The 26,708-nt window shown below is 48.9% G+C and overlaps 1 protein-coding gene and 1 pseudogene across 9 annotated transcripts in view; one reads left to right on the top strand and one right to left on the bottom strand.

The window, feature by feature from the left end:
* The window catches only part of Sugp2 (SURP and G-patch domain containing 2), a 29,837-nt gene extending 3,136 nt beyond the window's left edge, over positions 1–26,701 (bottom strand). For 6 of the 9 annotated variants that reach the window (XR_003376659.1, XR_003376660.1, XR_003376661.1 and 3 more), the window contains exons 1-9: positions 26,603–26,701; positions 24,204–24,326; positions 18,419–19,984; positions 13,215–13,335; positions 7,553–8,043; positions 5,823–5,934; positions 2,278–2,762; positions 846–907; positions 53–189 (exon numbers count right to left, since the gene is read on the bottom strand). Coding sequence is in view for 5 of the 9 variants with exons in the window: in XM_026777718.1 (XP_026633519.1) it covers positions 53–189; positions 846–907; positions 2,278–2,762; positions 5,823–5,934; positions 7,553–8,043; positions 13,215–13,335; positions 18,419–19,984; positions 24,204–24,326; positions 26,603–26,693 (3,188 nt within the window). In the remaining 4 variants the exon portion in view is untranslated. Of the gene's footprint in view, positions 1–52; positions 190–295; positions 411–845; positions 908–2,277; positions 2,763–5,822; positions 5,935–7,552; positions 8,044–13,214; positions 13,336–18,418; positions 19,985–20,903; positions 21,068–24,203; positions 24,327–26,258; positions 26,396–26,602 lie in introns of those variants that run through there. The other 3 variants (XR_003376662.1, XM_026777720.1, XM_026777719.1) reach the window with 3 other exon arrangements.
* On the top strand, positions 21,378–21,717 carry LOC101982650 (annotated as a pseudogene).
* Positions 26,702–26,708: the final 7 nt, after the last annotated feature.

The following is a 26,708-nucleotide window of genomic DNA, read 5'->3' as shown; positions in this document are numbered from 1 at the left end:
GGCTTAGCCCCAACACAAGCCACCCAGGGTCCCCCCACCAGCCATGCCATACATGCTGACGGGCTCACGGATGCCCTTCCCAAGGGAGCCCAGGCCATGGCCTTCCTTCCAGCCCATCTTCTGCAGCATCTGGAAGCCCAGGTTCTTGTCTGTCAGCTTCTGCTGGGCAAACTCCAGGTCCTTGGGTTTCTGAAGAGAAAGAGGCAGGGGTGGGTGGACCAGTCTGCTCCAGCACACACTGGATCCCCAAATGCTCTCCTAACCCCAGATGCCTGGGATGGTGAGCCCCACTCACCTCCAGCTTCCCTGTAACATCCCTGGGGGTGGGACTTCTTGAAGCCAGATCCCTTACCCCAGGGTCAGAACTGGCACCTGGCAGTGGTACGGCATGCTGCTGCCCTGTGCTGAGCCTGTGAGGGAAACCCTGTGAGGAGGGCAATAACCAGGCCAAAGGCTCAGCAGGAAAGATTGAGCAAGAGACCTGTGAGGACGAGTGGCCTCTCCAGTGAGTGGACCAATCACTGCTTTCCTGTGTACTGCACAGTTTATATTGTAGGGCTGAATCGGGCGTCTCCAGCCCAGCCTCCTGGAGGCAGGGACACAGGCATATCCATGCCTGGCTGCTGTCTTGGGGATGGGGCTTGCTGTGATGCCTGGGCCAGCCTGGAATTCCTGTACATAAGTAACCATCCTGCCTCAAGCTACCTGAACACCTGGGACACAAGGGCATGCTCTACACCCAGCTCTGTAAAGTGTCTGAAGGTTCATCACAAGCAGCACCAAGTGTACCAATCCGATCGTGCTCCTGCAGGGGCTAGGGAGTGTCACTGTGCAGTCACACACACCTTCTTTTTGGCTATGGGACGACCTCGAGGCCTGTCGTAGGCGATTCGAACTGGTTCATGGACTGGAAGACAAAAGGAGAGAGCTGTCCACAGTGAACATTGGCCCATGTCCTTAGAGACAGAAAGAAATGGTGTCTGGTGAAGACACAGCCCACATCAGTCAGCTGCTGGCTCCCTTCCCACCTCCAGCTCTCCAACATTCTGTCTGCTGAGCTGGGCTGTATATGGCTGTGATATAAGAGTGCTGGCCTGCACAGGATCTACTGCTTGGGCTATTTCACACAGCCACAGGAACTCTTTTGCAGCAGGCAAGTCACATCAGTACTGCATCCTTCTAGTTCCATCAAGAGGACACCAGAGGGGCAGTTTCAGGAATCCTAACTATCAGTTGAGAACTCAACTCAGGAGAGTACCAAATGCTCATCATGGAAGTCACTGAAGACAATGCAGAGCTGCTAACTAATGCCCAGGGAACTAAGGCATTTGAGGTAAGACAGACATACTTCCTGGCAAGAAGCATGGTTCAACTCCCCCATGAACCAAGATACAGGACACAAGGGTCACAGTTGGGCTAATGGCCATCCACTAACAGTGCTAGGGACACATAAAGTGTATCCAAGGACAGTAAGGTCCAATGGCTGCAGTCCTCCCACCTTCACTACAGGTATGGGAACCTTTGGGGACTCAGAAGCTAGGTGTGTCTCAAGATGGGAAGGGGTGGGATGAGCGTCTAGCAGAGCTCAGTGGTGACAGAGCCCAGCAGAAGAGAAGGGGCCCTTTGTAAGCTCTTCTTACTGGACATGTGGGTCTTGAGCTAACACCTGGGAGGGCAATACACAATGGTTAAAAATACTTTTTTTTTTTTTTTTTTTTTTTTTTTGGTTTTTTGAGACAGGGTTTTTTTTTGGTTTTGGAGCCTGTCCTGGAACTAGCTCTTGTAGACCAGGCTGGTCTCGAACTCACAGAGATCCGCCTGCCTCTGCCTCCTGAGTGCTGGGATTAAAGGCATGCGCCACCACCACCCGGCTTAAAAATACTTTCAAATCAAAGCATAGGTTCAGGGCCCTGCAGCCATGGCCTAGCTGGGCTCCCCTGCCAACATTACACACCAAGGAGAACTTGATTGTGGTAGCACACCTGCAGTCTAACCTTGTGGGAGCTGGGTGGGAGGAGCTGGGTGGGAGGAGCTGGGTGGCCAGCACAGGCCACACACGTATGTTCTGTCTCAAAGTAAACAAAATCCAAAAAGACACTCAAATCCTAAGCCCTGAGAGCAAAAAACCCCATGCACTATGCCAGGCACTTAGGAACCATCTTTACACACAGGCCAGCAGGCGTTAGGAGGAAGCAGGGTGACTGGCTGCCACTGGCACATCTGGAATGGTCCCTGGGAGTGCTACCTCCTCCCTCACAGGACTCTGGGGACACTTACCCTTTGACTCCTGGATGAGACACACCCTCTTGGGGGCAGGAATCATGCCGACTTTCAGTGACTTGCTGCTGATTCTCTTCCTGGGGAAGCAGCTGCCAGAGGAGGCCTGTGAGAGGCCAGGGGTGCTGGCCTGGTCTTCCCTAGACCCCTCTCCAGGAATGCTGTCAGTGGGGGAGCTGCCCTCAGAGCCTGGACACTTGGCAGTTCTTGCCTGTGGTCTGAGGGTACAGGCCTCCTCTCTGCCCTCATCCTCCTCGTCCTCCTCGTCATCTTCTTCCTCCTCAGGCAGTACCTCAGGGCCCTCCAGTGTAGCCTCCTGCTGGGAACGCCCCTCTTCCAGTTCACCCTCACCCTCCTTTCGAGTTGTGGGGCTCTGCACTGAGTTCCCCACCTCACCAGTAGACTGGAAGGAAATGGATGGGCACAGTTCCAGCACCTTCTCCCGGTAGAATTTGAAGGCTGAGCTGCTCTGGTCGTGCAGGAACCTGAGGATAAAACGCATTGCTGCAGAGCACAGAGGCAGCAGCAGGACATGATCTCTGCATGGCCATGCTTTGGCTTCACAGCCCGCCTAATGGGAGACAGACCGTTGAGGATTAGGACTAGGTGAATCTAATAATCTTCTTCCCTGAAGTTCATCAAGACAGGATGCTCATGCAACATTCATGAGCCTCCACCCCCATTCCATCCCAAGAACCTCAAAAAAAAAAAAAAATTTGCGAGGCAGCTCAGCCTGTAAAAACACTTGCTACACAAGTGCCTGAGAATTGAATTTGGTTCCCAGGGCAAATAGTCTGCTCAGACTGTTTCCTCCGACCTACATAACTGTGCGCATGCACACGCATGGTCACACACACTCTTTTTAAAAGAGATAAATCTTAAAAATCAAAAAGCCAAGGTGGAAAGGCAATTGGGGAAGGACATCCCAGCGTCAACCTCCGGCTTGTTTGTCCATACAGAAAAATATACCAACCCCCATGGACATACACACATAATACCACACAGGCACACACTCTAACAAGTACAAAGTGATTGGCAATGACAGTGAATGTGGATGTGAGAGCTGGCAGGCAGAAGCAGTGGGAAGGCACAGGGCGACTGTCAGCTTGGCTTGGGGGGCAGAGCTGAATGGCTGTGGGGCAGCAGGTGGAAAAAGCCTGCTGCAGAGCGTGTGCACCACCAGCCACGGGGGACTCAGATGGAACAGAAGGAGAAGGAAGGCTGCTGGTAGCACATCATAGGCTCTTCTGCTCCCTGGCCTCCAGAAGCCTGCTGTGCCTCTTGGCCTTGCCACTAACTGGGAGAAGTGAAGCCAGATTGATCACAAACTGTTATCTCAGAAGCCATGACCCCAAATCAACCACCCTCCTGTATGTTATTTGTGCAGTTTCCTGACACGGGGGAGGGGCAGGACCTAGCACAGGTCCCGAGGGAGGTTCCCCTCATGAGCACAGACACATGGTTATTGGACAGCCTTGTTAAAAGAGTATCATGACTGACACTGTGGGCTGGTGAGGGACTCAAAGTCAGTCAGGAGGACACACGCACAGGTGGGAAAAGGAGAGAGGCCTTGTTAGGAATTTTTCCTAAAGCGAGCTTTCTGCCGACGTAAAAATCCCAATCATGCCAAATCACAACTAGCCAAATTAAAAAAATATCCAGGTTTAATGGGATTGCTGACCACCAGGAGGAAGGAACAGAGACAGCCTGATTCTCCTTTGGGAGCTATCTTAAATACCCTGTGGGAGGGGTCCTGATCTCCCCCGCCCCCAACTGAAGAGGCCTGGAGACATTTTTTGCAGTGCTGGGCAAGAGCAGCTGAGCCAGCGTTTGGCACTGGGCTATGCAATGGGGGCAATGACAGATGCACACACAAGATGGCTTCTGGTTGCTGAGAAGCGTAAGTGGGAAAATCAGACTTTTTTATTTTAGAACAAAATGGATTAAAAATTACACCTGGGCCAGGCGTAGTGCGCACACCTTTAATCCCAGCATTCAGGAGGAAGAGGCAGGTGGATGAGTTTGAGGCCAACTTGGTCTACAAAGCTACATAGAGAAACCCCATCTCAAAAAACCCAAAACCAAACCAAACCAAACTTTCAGCTGGGCATAATGCTGTACACATTTAATCCCAGCACTCAGGATGCAGAGGCAGGTGGACCTCTGTGATTCTGAGGTCAGCTGGTCTAACAGTGAGTTCCAGCCAGCCAAGGCTGTACAGTAAAGACCCTGTCTCAAAAGCAAAACTCAAACTTCTCCCCTTACCATTTCCCCACAAATTCAAATATGGGGACCAGCAACATGGCACTCCCTGCCTCCAAGCCTTGACAACCTGAATTTGATCCCTGGACACACATGGTCAAAGAAGAGAACAACTCCCGCAAGCTGTCCTCTGACCTCTACACTTCAACCGTGGCATGCACTCATCAGCCACAGAGTAAATAAACAACGTAAAAACAAACAGATCCCACTGGGGTCTGGGTATGGGGCTCAGTGGATAGGAGTGTTTGCTGTGCAGGAGCCAGAGTGCCAGAATAGAGAATGTTCTTTTCAAACTGTCATCTATACTGAAATAGAAAAAAAGCCCAAGTAAAGGGCTGATACAAAGTATCGGTCAGCACAGGCCAGCAGCATGGCACCCCAGGTCTCCAGGGAGGAGTCAGTCTAAGCAAAAGAGTCAAGGGTCAGGGTTGAGGCGTGCAGGACACAGCATGTACATACCAGGCCCAGGCAGCCAGAGCAGCATGCTTTCTTTGCACAGGACTTGTAAATTCTTAAAGATATATAAGCCAGCCTGTCTACCTTCTGTCCATCCTTCTGTTCTGTGCTTTTTGAAGCAGGACCTCAAATTCCCTATGGATCAAGAATGACCTTGAACTTTCCGCCTCCATCTTCCAAGAGCTAGCAAGACTACTGTGCGACTTCATGTAGCTTACCCGGTGTTGAGAACATACACCAGGGCTCTGTGCATGCCAGGCAAGAAGTCTACCATCTGAGCTCCAGCTCTGGCCCAAACCTGCATGTTTCCAACTACACCCCAGTGCAGCACCATGAATAGACTCAGGCCTCCTGCACCCAGCAAACATTCAACTGCATTTTCAGTCAGACCATGACATAGCTCTCCAACAAGCAGGAGGAAAGCCAAGTGCCAGGCTTGGTCCTGGGAACACATGGGTACAGTGGAGGTTGGGAGATCTCACAGGGTCTCTGGAAGAGCCCAGGAGAACCTCCATCATAGAGGCCTTCCACCACTAACTAGGTTAGTGTTCCCTCAGCAGCTGGGGCTCTTCAGGGCTGATTTCTGGAGTTTTCTCTGACAACCTGTGGTGAGGCACATGCACAAATGCTGCTGGTGTATGTACCCAGTCTTTGTGTGAGGACGAGGGACAAGAGGGCAACGGGTCTCCTGGTGATCTAGGTGAAGGCTGACCCACAGGATGCCAGTGCTGAGCCAGGCTCAGCTGAAGATGTAAGTCCATCCTGTCGGCTCAGTGTGTGGCTGGGGGTGGGGGTGGGGGCGGATTGTGTGGGTACAAGGCACATACCATAGGTCAGGGTTGTCGGTGCTGTTCTCTATGCTGAACTGCTCAATCTCAGGGCCCACCTGAGCCACAAATCTGGCCAACTTCTCAGCAGTCTCCATGGTCTTTGGATCCACTACAAAACAAAGCAGTGGTTGTGGCTCTTAGATTGAGTCAAGCCACCTCCCCTTGATCCTTCCCTGCACCACATGACTCTGGGGTCCTCTCCTTGTTCCAATTAGTCAACAGGCAGACTGTGGCAGAAGCACCAGCAGTCCCATGGACACTTGGGCTGGCTGTCATCCTCATTACATCAGCCAACAGGCTGCCAAACTGTTGTTCAAACTCTCAAAGCTCAGGTCAGCAGACGCCCTGCCAGCAGCTCAGGACACTGCTGGAGTAGCCAGGAGCAGAGAAACATGGCTTGGGCACTGTGCCGTCTGCACGTGTTCCACTGAAAGCTATTTAGCACTGGGCAGAGGACAGGTAAGCTGCTGGTGACCACATGGGCCATCATTAACCTCAAACTTGGGCAGGGGCAGAGTGACACAGAAGGCATCCAAGGAAACACCATGGGGGTCTTGGGCTGCATGGGCCCTGCACCTGTAGATTTGACCAGACCAGGTTGAAAATACCTGCAATGGTCTCGGGGTACAGCTTGGGGATGTTTGCCTAGTAGGCCTGTGGCCCTGCACTCAATGGCCAGCATTGCTGAACACAAACCAATGAAGTCACTTAGCAACTGCCTCTATCCGTTCCTCACATTCTTTTTTTAAAAGATTTATTTATTTATTATGTATACAGTGTTCTATCTGCATGTATGCCACCAGACCAGAAGAGGGCCCCAGACCCCATTACAGATGGCTGTGAGCCACCATGTGGTTGCTGGGAATTGAACTCAGGACCTTTGGAAGAGCAGGAAGTGCTCTTAACCTCTGAGCCATCTCTCCAGCCCCCGTTCCTCACATTCTTAATCCCTCATAAATAATATAGAAGTATTTCTGCAGATTATTATTGTTATCATTATCATGATTATTATAAGAGACAAGGTCTCACATAGGTGCGGCTGACCTTGAAGCCCAGGTCATACCTGCTGGGATGACAGGTGTACCCCACAACAGCCAGTTTCATGTAGTGTGAGTGTTGGGCTAGTTGTTGTAACCAGCCTAGACAAGATGAAAATGTAGTAGAGACCAGGCAGAGGGACAAGGATGCAGCAGGTCAGTGGCTGTAAGTTCCAGTCCAGTCCCAATTAGGGCTATCTCAAAGTAAGCTCTTGAAGGCCATTGTGGCATATGCCTTTAATCTCAGCACTTGAAAGCAGAGGCAGGGAGAGCTCTTTGAGTTTGAGGCCAGTGTGGTCTACATAGTGAGGTCCAGACCTATATGGAGAGATCCTGTCTCAAAAAGTTCACAAACACATCCAAAAAATAAGCAAAACATCAAGAGCGTGTGTGCTGGTTCTCTGAAAACTCTGTCCTTTTCCACAAAACTTTTGCCTCAGTGAACTCTGGCACAAGGGTAATTGTGGTGCGAGACCCAGCAAGTAGCTGGACAGCACTTTGTCACCTGGATCAAGGAGTTGGGGCTCAGGAGTAACATCAAGGACAGCATGGCCAAGTGCCCATACTGTTGTTCTTTTGGCTACTCCAGCCTGCCACCTGGCCTTGATTCCTGAGCACCTGGCACCCCCACCCACCATCCCAAGGAACCCAGATGAGCATGGTGACAGGAGGGGTAAGGTGAGCACCTACCATCAGCAGAGGGGCAGGGAGAAGAGGACGGCAGGGCTCCCGAGTCATCCCCTGCTGTTGGCCGAGGAGACGGGCCCAAGGCTCCAGGGCAGGAGGGCTGAGGATGGGGTTTGGCAGGCTCTGGTAGGCAGTCCTGGGCAGCATCACTTGAGTCCCGTGGTGGTGGCTTTACCTGTAAGGAGCCTCCTGCAGTCTGGCGGCCACGGTGCCTCTGCTGAGTGCCTGAGGACAGGGATGTATGCTGGGCAGTGGCAGCTTTCTTGGCCTTCAGGCCTCGAGGACCCTGAGAGCGAAGCAGCCGCCTGCGCTGCCACGGGAGGAGTCTACGCTTGAGACTCCGCACAGCTTGTGCATACAGCATAGCACGCACTGCGCACTGTGCTGGTGTTGGCTTCCGTTCCACGATGGGCCAGCTGTGGTTTAGTCGTTGTGACTCTGCCAACTTCAATTTGTAGTACTTATATTCCAGGCTGTTCTCATCAGACAGAAACCTGACAAACAGACACAAGCAGGGTACCGTGAGAGCAGTACTGTGCTCAGCAAGGCATAGCTGCCCTCCTAAGTGTGGCGCCTGCAGCCCTCTGTTGTCCAGGTGCCTCAAGAAAGTCAAAAGTTGGGGAGGGGGCAGAAATCCTTAATAAATAAATAAAAAAAAAAGAAAAAAAATATAAAAAGTTGAATTGATTTTTTGAAAAAAAAAAAAAAAAAAAAAAAAAAAAAGAAAGTCAAAAGCTTTGATCCACCTGGTTTATTCTTAATCCTAACACTGGGGAGGCTGAAGCAGGAAGACTGCAGAGAATTTAAGGCCAGTCTGGACTACAAAAGAAGCCATTATCTTTTTATTTGTTTGTAGCCCAGGCTGGCCTCAAAGTCACTTAGATCCACCATCCTCTGCCTCCTGAGTACTGACTGGGATTAAAGGTGTGTAAGTGAGAATTGGTTGGTTCTTTCTTGACTTTGGTCAGCTCAGAGCAGGAGCTGCAAGGCAGGCAGAGGAGCACCCTTCACATGGCTAGGTAGTCAAGTGCTTCCAGAGTTTTCTGTGTGCCAGTGAGGCAGGCGTGGCAAGACTGAGGAGAGTCTGATGCCCTAGGGACAGCTGAACACACTAGGCTGCGGTGGTCACCTTACTGCCTCCCTCACGTACAGGGTGTCAAATCTCTGCTGGATGTGAAACAACAGAACGGGAGCCTGTGTCCTCCAGTTTGATCTGGCATTTGTAGTGGAACTCTAGTAAAATCATGGTATCTAGGGTAAACAAATGAAATAGTTTATTTCTAGAAGTACCTAGATCTTGAAGAAAACATTATAGAAGATGGTGGTTGTTTTCTGTTATCTATAAAGTTTTTCTGAAGAAGTTTTATAGCCTTTGCATGACTTTGGTCACAAGAGTATCCTGGCACACCTGGAGAACCTTGCAAATAGCGCACACAGGAAGGACTGAAGCTGCAGGGGTATGATGCTTTCCTTCAGAAAAGGTATTAGATCAGTGGGCTTTGGTATGAGGAACTTCTGCCCATAAAACCACCTTTGTATAACCATCATAAGTGTGCTTCTGGACAGTGTTTGAGGTTCAGCTATTCAAAACTGTCCCTCCCTGCTGCCACAGAGCCTTAACTACTTTCTGGAGTGATCCTTTTTCTTTGATTGTCCCATACAGCACGGAACACCTGACAGGCATTCAACAGTTCATAAAACAAAAACAAAGCACAATAATAAACACACACACAAACAACTATCACAGGTTCCTCGACACCGAGAAGGTATGCTGCTTGGGGGTCAACTAAGCCTGGCTGTAACATAGAAAGAGAACGAACTCCCGTCACTTTTGCCCCTTATCAATGTAGTCCAACAGCTATGGACACAGTCACACTGTCTCCGGTGTTTCCAGTAAGCTGAAGCACCCAGAAGGGTGGATGAGGTGGCACACCTGGGATGGCTGAGGCAGAAGGATCTCAAGTTCCAGAAAAGCCCAGACTACACAGACTCTCAAAAATCAAAGTAAAACCATGTGCTGGAGATGTGTTTCATGCAGGCAGTACACTATTCTGCATAGAGCGCTGAACAGCCAGACTTTAGTATCCAGAGGTCTGGACCAACCCTTTGCTGATATTGGAGGTGACAACTGAAGAGCCCTAGAACAGCGATTGGGAGTTTCCCAAATGCTGAGGGAACCATTGGCAAAGCCCTACTGCCATTACAAGTTAGAAGTCATGTGAGAGGCAGCAACAGAGAGCATAGGCTAGACACCTGTGTGTGCTTCTCACCTGCCACCCCAGCACTAAAGCAGGAGGACAGCCAGAGTTCAAGGTCAGCTGAGCCAGACTTGAGGAGAGTGAGAGTCCATCAAGAAAAACAAAAACGAGAACAAAACACCAAGCTTGAGTGTGGCTCAGGGGTAGATCATTTGCCCAGCGTGTGAGGCCACTATGGGTCCATCCCAGTGTTACTCTACAGAAAGAAGAAAATGTGGTAACTGTCATTAAGTACTGTGTGGTGGCTTAAATAATGGCTCCCAAAGATTCACACAGTTGAATGTTTTATCAGCAGGGAGTGGCACTGCTTGAGAAGGATTAGGAGATGTGAATTTGGAGGTATGTCACTACAAGTGGACTTTGAGGTTTCAAAATCTCAAGGCAGGGGCTGGAGAGATGGCTCAGAGGTAAAGAGCATTGCCTGCTCTTCCAAAGGTCCTGAGTTCAGTTCCCAGCAACCACATGGTGGCTCACAACCATCTGTAATGGGGTCTGGGGCCCTCTTCTGGCCATCAGGCATACACACAGACAGAATATTGTATACATAATAAATAAATAATTAAAAAAAAACAAAAACAAAATAAAACCAAAATCTCGAGGCCGATTCCGTGGCAATTTCTTCCTGCTGCCTGTGGATCAGGATGCAGAACTCTCAGCTCCTTCTCCAGCATCACGTCTGCCCACACACTGCCATGCTTCCTGCCATGATGACAATGGACTAGACTAAATCCCTGAAGCTTTAAGCCAGCCCCAATTAAGTGTTTTCTTTTATAAGAGTTAGTGTGGTCAGCCAGGCAGTGGTGGCGTATCTCTTTAATCTGAGCATTCGGGAGGCAGAGACAGGTGGATCTCTTTGATTTTGAGGACAGGCTGGTCTACAGAGCAAGTTCCAGGACAGGTTCCAAAGAAAACTTGTCTCGAAAAACAAAAAACCAAAACAACCACAATGAAAAAAGTGTTGGGATGGTCATGGTGTCTCTTCACAGCAATAGAACACTGACTAAGACAGAAGCTGGCACCAGGAGTAGGGTATTGATATGATGGTCTGATCATGCTGCTTATTGGTAGGAAAGGGATTTTGGGACCTTGATTAGGAAAGCAATTGAATGCTTTAAGCAGGACTTAATGAGACAGACTAGTAGAAGCATTGAAGACAGATGTAGGATGGTCTGGCTCAAGAAGTTTCAGAGGGGAAGATTATTACTAAGTGGCCCAGAGATTGCGCCTGTGATATTTTGGTGAAAAATGTGGCTGCCTTCTGCTCTTGTCAAAAAATCTACCAGAGGCTGAATTGAAGAGTTTTGGATTAATGGCTTTGGCAGAGGCTATGACTGCGTCCTGTGGTTATTGGTGCTCACTCTCATGCAGCTCTGTAATGGAACATGCAAACTTAACAGTTTGAGGAAAAGGAGCACCAAGAAGCACAATGGCGCTAAGTCCTGCGTTCAAGGAGATAAAAGTTTAAAAGACCGGGTGGTGGTGGCACATGTTTTTAATCCCAGCACTCAGGAGGCAGTGGCAGGTGGATCTCTGTGAGTTCGAGGCCAGCCTGGTCTACAGAGCAAGTTCTAGGACAGATCCACAGGTCCCAAGAGCTACAGAAGAACCCTGTCTCAAAATACCAAAACAAAACAGAAAAAGTTTAAAGGGAATGATGAACTAAGGGTCAGACCCCACTCAACTAAGCTTCCAACTTGTAAAACAAAATTAAAGGAAAGTTAGGGTCAGTTGTAATATTGCTCACCTTTAATTCCAGCACTGGGGAGGCAGAGGCCAGGAGATCTCTGAGTTTGAAGCCAGTCTAGTTTACAGAGTAAGTTCTAGGACAGCTACATTTAGGCTGTGAGGAAATCAACTTATGAAAAGGAATTAAAAAAAGGTTTAAGCAGGGGAGGACACCACTGAAAACAGAAAGCTGATGAAAATGTATTTGAACCAAGGAGCCATATTTCAGTACCAGCAAGCACAAAAACTTGGCAGTTTCAGCCACATGGTTCTGGTTTTAGAGTCAAGAATACAAGAAAGTGGGGCTGGAGAGATGGCTCAGAGGTTAAGAGCATTGCCTGCTCTTCCAAAGGTTCTGAGTTCAGTTCCCAGCAACCACATGGTGGCTCACAACCATCTGTAATGGGGTCTGGTGCCCTCTTCTGACTTGCAGGCATACACAGAGACAGAATATTGCATAATAAATAAATAAATAAAAATACAAATAAGGGATTGTGGAATCTCCTTCCACAGCTAGGAGAAGCCAGAGGCTAGGCATGTATCAGGTATGTCCCTGCATGTAGGCCCAGAGAGATCACTAAGTGAACTGTACCCTAACTAGGTTCTGGGCCATTAATAGCAGTTCCTGTCTCATGGTTCTGGTGCTGTCTCCACTTGAGAGTACCCACTATGCATGCATATCCTACACTAAATCTTCTCTCTTGTTACTCTGTCCGTCAAGATGGGCACCTCTCCTTCACAGTGGTTCCCCTCAAATCTTAGCTTTCTCAATCAATGCCTATTTCCAATCTTCTGGTGGTGATCATCAGCTGCTAGGCGATGCCCAGTGTCCATGTGGCAGAGGCAGACCTCTTAGGACCACGTCCCTCCAGTAAAGTCACCCCTAGGTCCCTTGGGTGCCTTCTTACCAAGCTGTCTCAGCTTTCCTCATGAATCTAAGGCCATGTGGCCTCCTCCCCTGCTTAAAACTGGCTGAAGCTAAAGTCCCACATTTGATTTCTGCTCCAGCTCACTTCAGCTGCATATCATGTAAGCACAATGCTTCTATATGTAAACAGATTATATGCACAATGTAAAGCAAGAATGGTCACAGAGCAGCTCACATACAGCCAGTGTGGAGTCACAGAATGTTCAAAATACCACTGAGCAACCAGGGCTGGGGCAGAAGGATCCCCTCAGCCCAGAAGTCTGAGCAGAGCTTGGGCCACAATGTAAGACCCCATCTGCTACAATTAAAAAATAAGTAAAAAGGCTGGGTGGTGTTGGTTCACGCCTTTAATCCCAGCACTCAGGAGGCAGAGGCAGAAGGATCTCTGTGAGTTCGAGGCCAGCCTGGTCTATAATAGCTAGTTCCAGAACAGGCTCCAAAGCTATAGAGAAACCCTGTCTCAGAAAACAAACAAACAAACCAAATCAAAACCAAACCAAACAAAAAATAAAATAGAGGCTGGAGAGATATCTCAGCTGTACTTGGTGTTTCTAGAGAACCCAGCTTCAATTAACAACACCCAGTTCAAAATGGCAGTTCAAACTTCCTAACTCCAGTTCCTGAGTATCTGACACCCTCTCTGGCCTCTTTAGACACGGTATGAACATGGTATACAGATATACATGTAGGCAAAACATATATTTTCTTTAAATAAGAACATGTCATAAAAAAAAGACAAAATAAACATGCCTACCAGTAAGCAGGGTCCTGCAGAAGTAGTGTTCTCTCCCTGGGTGACAGCCTGCCTTGGATGACACGCATGACAAGCTGGTCAATGGTGTCCACCACCCTGTGATCCGCCCGCTGGGGGACTGCTGCAATACACAGAATGTATGTTGTAAAAACCGGTGGACCACTCAGGCCTGGAGACCAGGACAGTGAACGAGAGGGCAGCATAAAAGCCCAAGCCATCATCAACTGGAACCTTCAATCATGGGACTCTGGTGTTGAAAAGATGGAAACCTGGGTGAAACAGAAAATGTCCTTCTGAGTTGGGTGGTGATGGTGCACACCTTTAATCCCAGCACTCAGGAGGCAGAGGCAGGAGGATCTCTGTGAGTTCACGGCCAGCCTGGTCTACAAGAACTAGTTCCAGGACAGGCCCCAAAGCTACAGAGAAACCCTGCCTTGACAAACCAAAAAGTCCTTCTGAAAGATGTCCTGCTCTAGCCATGAGTAGTGAGTCCCTTGGTTGTACACGGAGTGAGGTGGAAGGAAGCTCAGGAAGGAGCTGGGTAAGCAATGACCCGCTACCACTGTATACAGGCTGCTTTAAGCCTGACGGCTTGAGTATTAACCCAGAAAACAGGTGCAAATGAGACGTAGCAAGAGACAGAGGTGCCATTGTGTCCCTGTGGCCACAGCTTCTCAGGAGGTCAAGCAGGAGGACTGTCTGACCCCAAGAATTTCCAAACAGCCTGGACAACATAGTAAGACTGTTTCAAAACAAACAACAAACCCTGGGGTTACAGAGATGGCTCAATAGCTGTGTACGCATGAGGACCCAAGTTCAGATCCCCAACACCCAAATAAAGAGCTACGTGTAACAACGAGTGTCTAACCCCAGTGCTACAGGAGGTGGCAACTGGAGGATGGCTGGAGCTTGCTGGCCAGCAGCCTAATTCCAGGTTTCGTGAGAGACGCTGTCTCAAGGGAATAAGATCGAGAGTGATAGACAGGACAGCTAATGTCCTCCTCTGGCCTGTACATTCCCTTATATACCACATACTCATATAATACACTCATACATATGTAAACACACACACACAAAACACCCAAACACCATCGATGGGGCTGAAAAGATGGCTCAGTAGTTGAGAGCGCTTACTGTACAACTATGACAATCCCAATACCCACAGATAAGCGGGGTTTGTCATGTGCAGCACTATCTATGTGCATGTAAATATATCTGGTACGTGTTCATATGTGCCTAAATGGGGAGGCCAAAGGATGCTGGGTGTCTTATCCTGTCACTCTTTACCTTTAGTCCTTGAGACCATCTCATTCATTGAACCTGGAGATAGGCTGGTGCTGGTGGCCATGTCAGAGGAGTAGCAGATGGGGATTGGCCCACCAGGAAACAAAACCCTGATGGGTAAATCTCGAATAGACAACGTTCCAGAGAGCTTTGCCCCAGAATGTTTCCTGCTGCTGCTGCTGTGTCTTTGCATGTTTGCCGCCACTATTTTTCTCTGGTGTCTGGGCATAGTGTGAATGGGCATAGGGAGCGCTCCAGTGTCTTTAATGAAATATGATCATCTCCTGGAAATATACATTCTACTGGGCATTTTTACCTGTAGATTATTATAAAGATGATTTCCTCTAAAGTAGTACTGTTTAACTGAAGCGATGATTTTATACAATAATAGTGTTAGTTTAAATAGAATTTTGATTATTGAGGGTTTTTTAATAAATATAGTAAGAGATTATGATAGAGTAGAAAAATTAACATAGGTAAACATAGGATAAAATATTGCCCCTGCCTATGATAAAACAGAAGCTGCAGAGGATAAAAAAAAAAAAAAAACAACAAAACAACCAAGGGCTGGGCAGTGGTGGCACACACTTTTAATTCCAACACTGGGAAAGCAGAGACAGGTGGATCTCAGTGAGTTAGAGGCCAGCGTGATCTATAAAGCAAGTTCTAGGACAGCCAGGGCTACACAAGGAAACCGTGGCTCTAAAACAAAAACAAACCAAGCAAACAGGGGGCTGGAGAGATGGCTCAGAGGTTAAGAGTATTGCCTGCTCTTCCAAAGGTCCTGAGTTCAATTCCCAGCAACCACATGGTGGCTCACAACCATCTGTAATGGGGTCTGGTGCCCTCTTCTGGCCTGCAATACACACAGACAGAATACTGTATGCATAATAAATAAGTAAATAAAAAAAAAAACCAAGCAAACAAAAATCCCAACCCAATCAAATAAAAAAATTAACTGATTTGTGAAAGCAAGCGTGCCTATCATGGAGCTGGGGGCAGTTAGAAGAAAGCTTGAGGGTGTCTGTCTTCTCCTCTACCATGTGGGTCATAGGGACTGAATTTAGGTTTATTTTATGTCTACATGTGTGTCTGGGGACTACTTGTATATCTGATACCCATGGAGTTACAGTTGTGAGCAGCCATGTGAGCAGCCAGTGCTCTTAACTGCTGAGCCATCTCTCCAGTATCCCCTCTTGTTTTCGGAGTCAAGCTCTTGCCATTCAGTACCCAGGCTAGCCTCAAGCTTGTAGCCATCCTGTCTCTCTTGGCTCCCAGGCTAGGGTGACAGGCCTGTCCCACCATGCCAAGGTCAAGGAGCATTGTGTGTTTGTTGTAGGAATGGGGTACACTAGCTAAAGCAGCCAGGCAATTCTAGTGGGCCATGGTCTATGGCTGGTCACACAACTGTGTACTCAGTGCAGAGGCTGCCAAAGACACATGTCCAGCTCTGTTTCAGAAACCTTTACTACAAAGCAGTGAAAGCCCCTGCGGACAAAGCAGGGTAATTTACACATGGTGGGTTACTTGATGTAGTGAGAGCTACAGAAACTCAGATAAGTAGTGACACTATGCCTCCCAGCATATGGGGAAGCTGACGCAGGGAATTGAAAACTTAAGGCTAGTTAGCCTAGACTACATATCAAGACCACATTTTTTTTTTCGAGGCAGGGTTTCTCTGTAGTTTTGGAGCCTGTCTCTTGTAGACTAGGCTGGCCTCAAACTCACAGATCACCTGCCTCAGTCTTCTGAGTGCTGGGATGAAAGGCGTGTGCCACCGCTACCCGGCTCCAAGACCCCACCTTTTTAAAAAAAAGAAAGATAAATGAGGGGCTACAGAAGTTAGCAGTGTTTGCTGGTACTCATGAGGACTGGAGTTCGGATCCCAGCACCCAAGCAACAAGCCCATCTCCTCACATACCTGTAACCCCAGTTCAATGATCTGATACCAGCTTCTGGCTTCTGTTCTCATATACTCAAACTTATGGACATGTACAAAAAAAACTTAAATCTTTCTGGGTGGAGCCTGTGCACACCTTTAAATCCAGCACAGAGGCAGGTGGATCTCTGAATTTGAGACCACCTGGTTACACAGCAGGTTCCAGGTCATTTGGGGCCACATAAAAGGACTAAAAAAAAACCAAAAAAAAAAAAAACAAAAAAATCATGCAGGTAGTGGTGGCACACACCTTTAATCAGGGGAGGCAGAGGCAGGTGGATCTCTGCATTCCAGGCCAGCCTGGTCTACAAAGAGAACTGTAAGACAGTCAGGGCTAGACAGAGAAATCCTGTCTTGAAAAACCCAAAACAAGAACAAACCAAAACCAACCTAAAAAGAGAGCATGGCAGGTAGAAACACCCTCAGGTTAGTGTGTCTGCTGTTGCAGTGCCTGGAGAGGGGATCCCAAGGTCTTAGACCCTTCCTCCTCTACCCATAGTACCTGGTTCTTGCTACCTTCATTTCCCCTTTAGCATTAGGGAATGGGAAGAGAAATGCATTCAGACTGCACTGGAAAATTTTCTTCTTAGAAGTGGTCATGGCCACTCATCTGTGTTGGGACATCTACTGCCTGGTACAGTGAGGGCTCCATAAAGGGGAGGGCAGGGCTGACATTCCCTGGGCTAGAGGTAATGTCAGAGGAGAGAAAAGATGAGTGCCATGTCCTCTGATGCCTAGGAAGGTTGGGTGTGACAGCATGCAGCTGGGAGCAAAGGAGGAAGGGAGAGGGAAACCAAGTAGTTTCCATCCCTTCCTCTGTCCAATACCAGAGCTGTTGATGACTCTGAATCAGGTGAGAGGCACCAGCGCCAGCTGGAAAGACTTGGCTGGTCCTTGACAGCCCTCAGTATTCTAACCACCTTTCCCACACCCTGGGTACACGATGACTAAGTCTTGATGTCCTGTTTTCCCTGCCTTCAGTGACACCTAGTGACATGGTACTTCAGAACATGGCATCCTAGCCTTGATCCTATGGTGAAAGGGGGTCGTGCATTGTTCCTAGTGAGGGCCAGCCAGTTTTCCATCTGATTCAGTGGGTACTGTACTCATCTAGCATGCACAAAGCCCTAGGTTCCATCCAGAACCTCAGAAAGCAGGGGAGGTGGTACACACCTGTCATCTTGACACTCAACAGTGGAGGTAGAAAAATCAGAAGTTCAAGGCCAGTCTGAGCTACACAGGAGACTCTACCTCAAAACCAAGGGTAAATATTGGGTCCTTGACTTCAAGTCTCAGCATTTTTAAAAAAGTGTATAAAAACCTCAAAGAGAGGAACTGGAGTGATGGCTTAGCAATAAAGAGCACATGCTGCTCTTGCAAAGAACACAAGTTCTGTTCCCAGCACCCATGTTGTGCAGCACATAACTGCTATATATAACTCCAGCTCCAAGGAACCGGGCACCTTCATCTGACCTCTACCAGTTCCTGTACGTATATAGTGTACATACTCAGGCATATGTACATATGTATATGTGTAACTATGTATACATACAAATGTTAAAATACATATATATATAATTATATTTTTTAAATATCAAAGAGATGGTCTAGATGGACAACATCTGTTACCTTGCAACAGCGAGGACCTGTGTTTAATCTCAGGTCTGATATAAAATGCCACCTATGATGGATGATGCATGCACACACTACAACCAGGAAGGTGGAGTGAGGGGGCCCCGGGTCTTGATGGTCATCCTGTCTAGCCTAACTAGTGAACTTCAGGTTCAGTGAGACCCTGTCTCAAAGGTGGTGGGCAGTCTTCCTGAGAAACATCTGAGGCTGTCTTCTAGCCTTCGTACACACATGCCCTGGTACTCACGTATACACCCACCCACATACATACACCCAGAATGAATATAAATACTGTAATTTGGCAGTGATGATGATGTTAAAAAAAAGAAAGAAAGAAAGAAATCTTTACCTTGGCTCAGAGTGCTTGCAGCCCAGGGCTGAGATGTGGTTTTCTGTTCTCGGGGCTCTGCGGGCACAGCCTTCTTGACCTGGAGAGGATAGCCGCTGGCGATGAGCCAGGCCTTCAGGTGATCTATGTACTCCCTTCCAAACAAGGTGGAGTCCTCAAAGTTTGGGAAGGAAGCAGGAGATGGAGCAATGTCCTGGAGACCCACAGCTTCTAAGATCTTCTCCTGCCTGAAGGAGGAGGCTAAGGAGAAGGTCTGGCCTAAGAGTGCCAGGGACTTCCTACACAGAGAGTTGGTGGTCTCCAGGGCCACAGCCAGGTCCAGTGGGCTAGTGAGGGTCTTCATCTTGATGCTCAGCTCATAGGCATTACAGGCCATGAGCAAGGGTGTGACGCCCTTCAGCAGCCTGTCCTGGAGCCGCATGATGTACTTGTCGAAGGGCTTGATGATCTCGAAGAAGCAGTTTTTGGTCTTCACAGCACCTTTGTCTAAAAGCATGTTTAAAAACTCATTATCGACTCGGGGTGTCTTCAGAGCAGAGTGCTTTAAAAACTTGATAGTAAAAAAGCAGAAATCTCTGTGCTCTGGTTTCAAGGAGCATTTGAAGGAGGCCAGCATCTTGGCACAGGTCTCAGTTTCCAATTCAAAGAGAGTCTGGAAGAGCTGGGAGAACTTGAGGTCATCCTTGATGGTGTGGAACCCTGCCCACTTGATGATCTCTATGCCAAACCTTGAGAACACATCTGCCTTGTCCATGGCATCAAAGCCCAGCTTCCTTCTGGGAAAGCTGAGGGTCCTCAGGTCCAGGCCCAAAGGGATCTTCAGAGCAGCGAACTGGATTTCATCCAGCCCTGGATTTGTTCCAAGGGTCACATCAGGACTTGAGGTGGCTTTCTGGATTTGGTTAGTGCCCTGAGGTTTGGAAGTAAGACGACTGACAACAGGCATTTTCTTCGTGGTCATGCTTTTCAGCGTGAAAAGCTTCCCGACACCCTTTGCTGCAAGCAGACCTTGAGTGTCCCCCTTTCCTAGGAGAGTGACTTCCTGGTCAGCCATGTTTAGAGACCGGCCTCTGGCCAGGACTTGCCCACTGCCTCTAGACACAGAGTCTACCTCCCCACGATGGTCCAGGTCATAATCCCGACTCTCCTTCTCCAACCGCCTGGAGGAGGCCAAGTCCCCCAACACTGAAGACCCAAAACCATACTCCTGTGACCAGGAGGATTCTTGAGAAACTGGGTGGCCCAAGTCTTGCTCCCAAGAGCCACGGAGTGCAAGCTTCCAGTCCTGAGAAGAAAAATGTCCCAGTTTCCGGTGGCTAAAACTCTGGTCTCGGGAGTCAGTGTGGGCCACTTCCAGATCCCGACCACATTCTTTGCGAAGATAGCTGTCCTCACTGACGGACTGGTTGCTGGATCTGAAGGAGGGTCCCGCAAACATGTCACCTCTCATGCCCTCTCTTCCCAAGTCTAATGAGTACACTCCAGATCCACTGGCAGAGAACCTACTGTCACTGTGAACGTCCTCATAGACATCTGCTCTGGCTCTTGAGCCTGTCCTTATGAGATCTGAAATAGATGGTCACAAACAGAAGGCACTTTAGAGCATGGGCTGCACGGGAATAGCCCATACACCAGTCAACACAAGTACTTTATACTCCCAAGTGTGAGGCGCAAACTCAGTCTGCTGGCAACACTGTTTAAAATGGGTAAAGAGGCATCAGGGTGGCTCAGAGAATAAAGTGCTTGACATGCAAGTATGAGGACATGAGACCAGAGCCCCAGAACCCATAGGAAAAGCAAGCAGGCATGCTTGCCTATAACCCCCATCCATGCTTAGGAGGTGGAGACACGGGATCCCAAAGGCAAGTTGACCAGCTACAGAGGCTGAAATTGGTGACTCCAAGTTCAGCAGGAGATCCAGCTTCAGTAAAGTGAAGAGTGAGTGCCTGGGGAAGACACATGTACACACTATGCACACAGGCAACACACACACACACACAGAACAATAAAGAAAGTATGTGTGGTGCCACCTCTAGCTCTCTACTGGCCAGTCCACACTGATCCACTGAGAACTGCAGCCAGGCATTCAACCAAGTAAGAGTAAAACTACCTGGAAAACTTGCACCTGCACTCCCTATGTGCCTTTCCAGCATTCTCCCTTATACAACAGCATGGAGCACTGCAGCCACAATGCTCACAGAGCTTAGCTGCATGGGTGTGGGGGGGCACAAAATGCAGATACCACCATGCCATTACATACAAAGGGAAAGCATCTTCCAAGGTTGCACTATATAGTGCTCATGTCCTATGGGCACTGAGGGGTGATCACACTTAACAAGACAGTTCTGTAAGCACCAGGTTTGTGCTTGCCCTTGTGGTCATCAGCCAAGGCAGAACAGTGGGTGACCCCACAGGCACACATTATCATTAGACACAGACTCCCAAACTCATTATCAGCCACCACCTCCACCATCACACCACCTACCCTTAGAGAAGGGGCTTGGTTTCTATGCAGCCTGGATCTTTTGCCACGCCCAGCCCACTTCAGGGTCTCCACTTCTGTCCCAGAAATTTTATAGAGGCTTGGTGTGGGAAGTCCTTCTGTATATGTGTTGCTTTTATTGGTTAATAAAGAAGCTGCTTTCGGCCAATGGCTTAACAGAACATAGCCAGACTGGAAGAGATATATATAGAGAAAGTAGGTGGAAGTCAGGCAGAAGCATGTAGCCGCTATAGGAGACAGACGCCTCCACTGGAGGCCACGAAAATTTTGCCAGTAGGCTACGACCTCATGGTAATGCACAGATTAATGAGGATGGGTTAATTTAGGATATAAGAGCTAGATAGGCTTTTCCTCTGCTGCCGCCAAGGTGCTCGGTCCTTCTGAAGAAGCTAAGGCTGTGTTGGAGTGATGCCCTCACTTCATCCAGTGACTAGCACTGTGCCACCAGTCTGTAACATGGCCTTCATCTCTGAGCTCACCTGCATCTACTCCACCTTCATCCTCCACGATGAAGAGGTGACAGTCAAGGAGGATAAGATCAATGCCCGCATTAAAGCAGCTGGTGTTAATGTTGAACCTTTCTGGCCTGGCTTGTTTGCAAAGGCCCAGGTCAGTGTCAACATTGGGAGCCTTATCTGTTACTAGAGGCTGGTGGGCCTGCTCCAGCAGCTGGAGCGGCACCAGCAGGTGGTCCTGCCCTTTCCACTGCTGCTGTCCCAGCTGAGTAGAAGAAAGTGAAAGCAAAGACAAATCCAAGGAGTCTGATGACAACATGGGCTTTGGTCTTTTTGACTAAGCATTTTGATAACATGTCTAATAAAAGGATGACCTATTTAAAAAAAAAAAAAAGAGCTAGCTAGAAATACGCTTAAGCTATCAGCTAGGCAGTATTGCAATTAATATAGTTTCTGTGTGGTTATTTCAAGTCTGAGTGGCAGGAACAAACAAGCAGTCTCCACCAAAAGAGGCTGCCACTTTCACTGCCTTCTGGAGGACTTCACGTCTCACACTCCCACTGGGGGCAGCAGCGTGTGCCACACCCACCACAGTTGAGCAAGAGACAACATAGTCCCTGACCCCAATGTGGCAGAAAGGTCTGAGGGGCCATTAACTCTGTCTCTGGGGCTGAGCCAGAGACAGAGCAGGTAGGAGTAGAAGAAGCCACACTAAGTGGGGCTATGGTAGAGAGTGGAATGTCATCCAGAATGGGAGGGTTGCATAGACATTGTTGTAGTTCCTCTTGCACACAGAAATACTGCAAGAAGCTGCCTACAGAAGCCATCTTTAGCAGTAGCAGGCCTCGGTAGCTTTCTCACAGCTGGATTTTTAAACAAAATCTATAACATTGAAAAAAAAATCTGACAAAAAGGGATCCAGGTCTGGTAACAAACACCCAGAAGGCCAGCATTCAGGAGATGAGGGAGAACTCAGAGCTCAAGGTTAGACTGGTCCACACAGTGAGTTTGATGCCAGTCTGGGTTACAGAATGAGGCTGTGGCGGGGAGTAGCTGGGGAGATGGGAGCAAAGCACTTGTTGCACAAGCAAACACTGAGTTGTGTTCTGGGATCCATATTAACATATCAGTACAAATTCATGCCCCAGGACCCACATGGCAGTACTAATCTATAAAGACTGAGGCTGGGCTGGGGAGGCTGGATCTGGGGCCCACTGGCTAGCTAATCTAGCCATATCAGTAAGCTCCAAGTGTCTCAAAAAGCAAGCCAAGGCTGGAGAGATGGCTCAGTGGCTGCTTTTGCAGAGGACCCGAGTTCAGTTCCCAGAACCCATATTATGCAGCTGACAACTGCCTGCAACTCCAGCTCAGGAAAGCTGATGCTCTCTCTGACACTCAGAGTGACTCATGTGTCCTTTAGGTGTACATATCCACACGGACCCACAAACATGTGATTAAAAACAAGATATTTAGAAAGCAAAACAATGTGGAAAGTGATTAAGACACCAGATGTCAATCTTTGGTCACCATACACATGCCTGTGTACCCCCACATGAACACATAAAAATGTGAACACATGCACACAATACCCCCCCCCCCCCCCCGCCAAAAAGGGCAAGAAAAGAGACAGGTACTAAGAAGCAGAAAAATGAAGAAAACACAAATATCCCCACTCTGGGCAAATACAAGAACCAAGTACCTACTATGTACAGGCGGCACTGCCATTACTGAAGGAAGGAGATGGTCAGTGGCAGAGCTCTTCTTTAGCATGTTTCTGGCCCTGGGTTTCCCTAAGTGTTGGAAAACAACACACACATACCCACCACACCACCCCCATGCATACACACACACACTGGAGGAAGGTGGGTAGGAACATAGTAGGAAATGCCACCCTCAGACTCTCACCCTGTGAGATTGGCAGCACCTGGTGTTAAAGGGCTGCTGCTAAGGGAAGTGTGTGTGTGTGTGTATTGGGAGGTAGACATGGTTCCATCAGCAAGAAACAAACTGAAACCCCGTGGGCAGGAATGGTAGTTGCATCCTACATTTCCCACGCCCTGGTTTTACTCCAGAGAACTAATCAAGCTGAAAAAACAACAGATCTTAATGTTTTCAGTTTATGATTTATGCTAGACTACATCTGTAACAATCCATGAGATGTGGTTTAGACATGCCTGCAAGAACTAAACTTTTGGGCTGGAGATATGGCTCAGAGGTTAAGCGCATTGCCTGCTCTTCCAAAGGACCCGAGTTCAATTCCCAGCAACCACATGGTGGCTCACTACCATCTGTAATGGGGTCTGGTGCCCTCTTCTGGCCTGCAGGCATACACATAGACAGAATATTGTATACATAATAAATAAATATTTAAAAAAAAAAAAAAGAACTAAACTTTCAATCCCAACCAGTTTGCTGGAGGCTGACAGCTGTTGAGATGGCTCAGTGAGTAAAGGTACTCACCACAAACTTGACTGACAACTGAGTTCCATTCCTGGAACCCACATGGTGGAAGAAGAGAATCCCTCTCCAAGCTGTCCTCTGAGCTGTGCATGTGACTGCATGTGTACACACACTCACAGGGACCCTTCTGTAGAGATAGGGTGCAGTCAGTGGCAGACTATGTGCTTTAGCATGTGTAAGGCCTGGGTCAAATTCTTCTTTCATGGATAGGTGTCTGGCTGACACTCTCTACCTTCTGCACACTGAATTAGCCAGCAGGTGGGCCACAAGAAAATGTGACCTGACAAATTCAGCAAGGATTAGAGGAGCTCGGCTAGCACCCAGAGCATTATAATTCAACGTGGCCCACCTGCGCACCTTAACTCACCTTGAGCTTTAAGTTGGAGAGCTTCACCGACAGCCTCAGAATCCCCATACCGTTTAGATTTCTCCTGTAACACTGTGTCCAGTGATTCCTGTGCCATCCGCCTTGCTGCCATGTTTCTCTCTCCTACAGCAAGAGAAGTCACACAAATCAAGACAGTTTGCCCCAGGACAAAACCACTACCAACAAAAAAAAAAAAAGAGAGAGAGAGAGAGAGAGAGAAAGAAAGAAAGAAAGAAAGAAGGAAGCCAGGCAGTGGTGGCACATGCCTTTAATCCCAGCATTCGGGAGGCAGAGGCAGGTGGATTTCTGTGAGTTTGAGGCCAGCCTGGTCTACAAGAGCTAGTTCCAGGACAGGCTCCAAAGCTACAGAGAAATCCTGTCTTGAAAAACTAAAAGAAAGAAAAGATAACAGAACTGGAAGAACGACCTAGAAAAAAGTATTTGGGAAAAGTATGAACCCCCTGACTTCAGTTTGGAGGAACTTTCCAGAGCTCACTTCACCCTGAGAGCTTGCTGGATGAGTAAATGATATTCTCACAAGGAGACAATATGCTAGCAACTGTCCACTCTGAGCTAGTCTCAGTGGACACGCTCTTTTGGTTCTTTCAACAACACCCCAAGAACTGAGTTCTTTACAGCAGACCCAATACATTCCAGCACAAGAATTGGATGGTGGTGCGCAGGCTGGTGCGGCAAAGACGATGAGGACTAAGGGACTGGAATTATGGCTCAGGAGTTAAGAGAGCGTGCCCACATTGGGCAGCAAACAACTACATACAACTCCAGTTCCAGGGGACCTGACAACCTCTTTTGGCATCTAGTGGTACCACTACTCAGCCCCAAAAATAAAATCTTAAAAAAAGAAAGGGTGTGAGGGGCTGAGATGGCCTAGTGAGGGCCAAGCCTGATGAACTTGAGTGCAGTCTGGCATCTGTCGTCGTCTTTCACCCCACCCATGTACCCAGAAATACAAAGAATTAAGAATAAAAGTGGGACACAAATGTGCCTGCACTCCCAGTGCTGCGGAAGAGGAGCAAGGAGGACCCTTGGAGTTTGGTGGTCAGTCAGACTAACCAATTCACAACCAGGTATCAATTTTTGCCCCTGCCCCATGATAGGACCTAATGATATTTAGGGGGCTAAGCAACAGGATTTCAATTTTAAAGCATGCACTATACAGCAAAACCCAGTTTTGTGTGCATGTGTTTTTGTTGTTTTGCTACTACTTGAGAGTAGTCTATCCTGGCACTAGCAATGAACTCTGACCCTCCCATCTCTGCCTTCCAAGTGCTAGGATTACTGCTGTGCACTGCTGTGGAGACCCTGTCTTCTTATTTTTATTTATTTTCTTACTTTTTTTTTTTTTGGTGGCAGGGTAGAAGGGATCCAGATATGATCTACCCACATATTCCAATTGCTTCAGACTTAACATGCAGACTAGGCTCGCATTGAAAGTACACTGCTCCTCCTTGTCTCTCCTTCTGAGCGCTGGAATTTCAGGTGTGAGCTATCACACTCAATTTGAGACCCTGCCTTTAAAAAAAGGGGGGGGGGACGCTGGGAGGGAAAAAAAGGCGAGCCAACCCAAGTCAGGCATCTTGGTCTTGAACCTGACAAACAGGGCACTCACTGGGAACGAGGACACATTCTATAAGTAGGAAAAAACTAGGAAGCACTTGTATCAGTAACAGCCTGCATCATGACACTTCCAAATTCAAGAGGCAAATCGGCCTTCTGGTCATTTCTACAGCGATCACCCAGATTCCCCACGCCCCATGAAAACAACGGGGCGGCCTTGTTCTCGGTCAGTTAAGGGCAGGGTCTCCGGGTCAGGTGGTCCTGACATCTGCATCTCCGTTTCCCACCTAAGGGACGGGCAGCTGGAGGCCCGGCGCGAAGCCCATTCGCCGCGACGCCCAGCTCCCCGGCCGGCTGCGAGCTCCAGCGGAATGAATGGACACGAGCAGGGACGGAGGAACGCGCCGGCCCCGGGGCCACCGGAGTCCTCCCCACCCCGGGGCCCGCCCTCCCAGGTGGCCGGGGCCCGGGCCTCACCCGAGCGGTGCCGCCCCCGCCGCCGCCTCAGGCTTCGTACCCGCCGCCTCGCGAGGCGGGGAGATGCAAATGAGCAAACGGATTCCGCAGCGCCGAGTTGCGCCTGCGCAACAGCCTCCTCGCCTTGGTGCGCAAGCGCTGGCCGCCACCGCCTAGGCCCTTATGCGCAGGCGTTGACAGCAGCCATTTTGGCTCTCTCGCGCACGCGCGCTGCTCGCTTCTCAGGGCGGATTCTACCGAGGTGAAAACTATCTCTGTTGAGGGGAAACGATAACTAGAAGCATCGCGGAAAAGGCAGCGAGGGCTCCAGACCCACGCGTACTCTGTGGCTCCCTTCCCTTTACCTGTGCTCGCGGTCGCCCTTGTTGCCCCGAAGGGAGCTCCTCGGCTGAGGGAGGACGCGAGGCGTTTTAGCGCCTCTGCGCTTGCGCGCATACGGTGGCCGGAAGG

The sequence above is a fragment of the Microtus ochrogaster genome, unplaced genomic scaffold (assembly GCF_000317375.1).
Source record: "Microtus ochrogaster isolate Prairie Vole_2 unplaced genomic scaffold, MicOch1.0 UNK81, whole genome shotgun sequence".
Taxonomy (NCBI): Eukaryota; Metazoa; Chordata; class Mammalia; order Rodentia; family Cricetidae; genus Microtus; species Microtus ochrogaster.
Note: the sequence above shows the minus strand (reverse complement) of the source record. Positions and strands in the feature narration are given on the sequence as shown.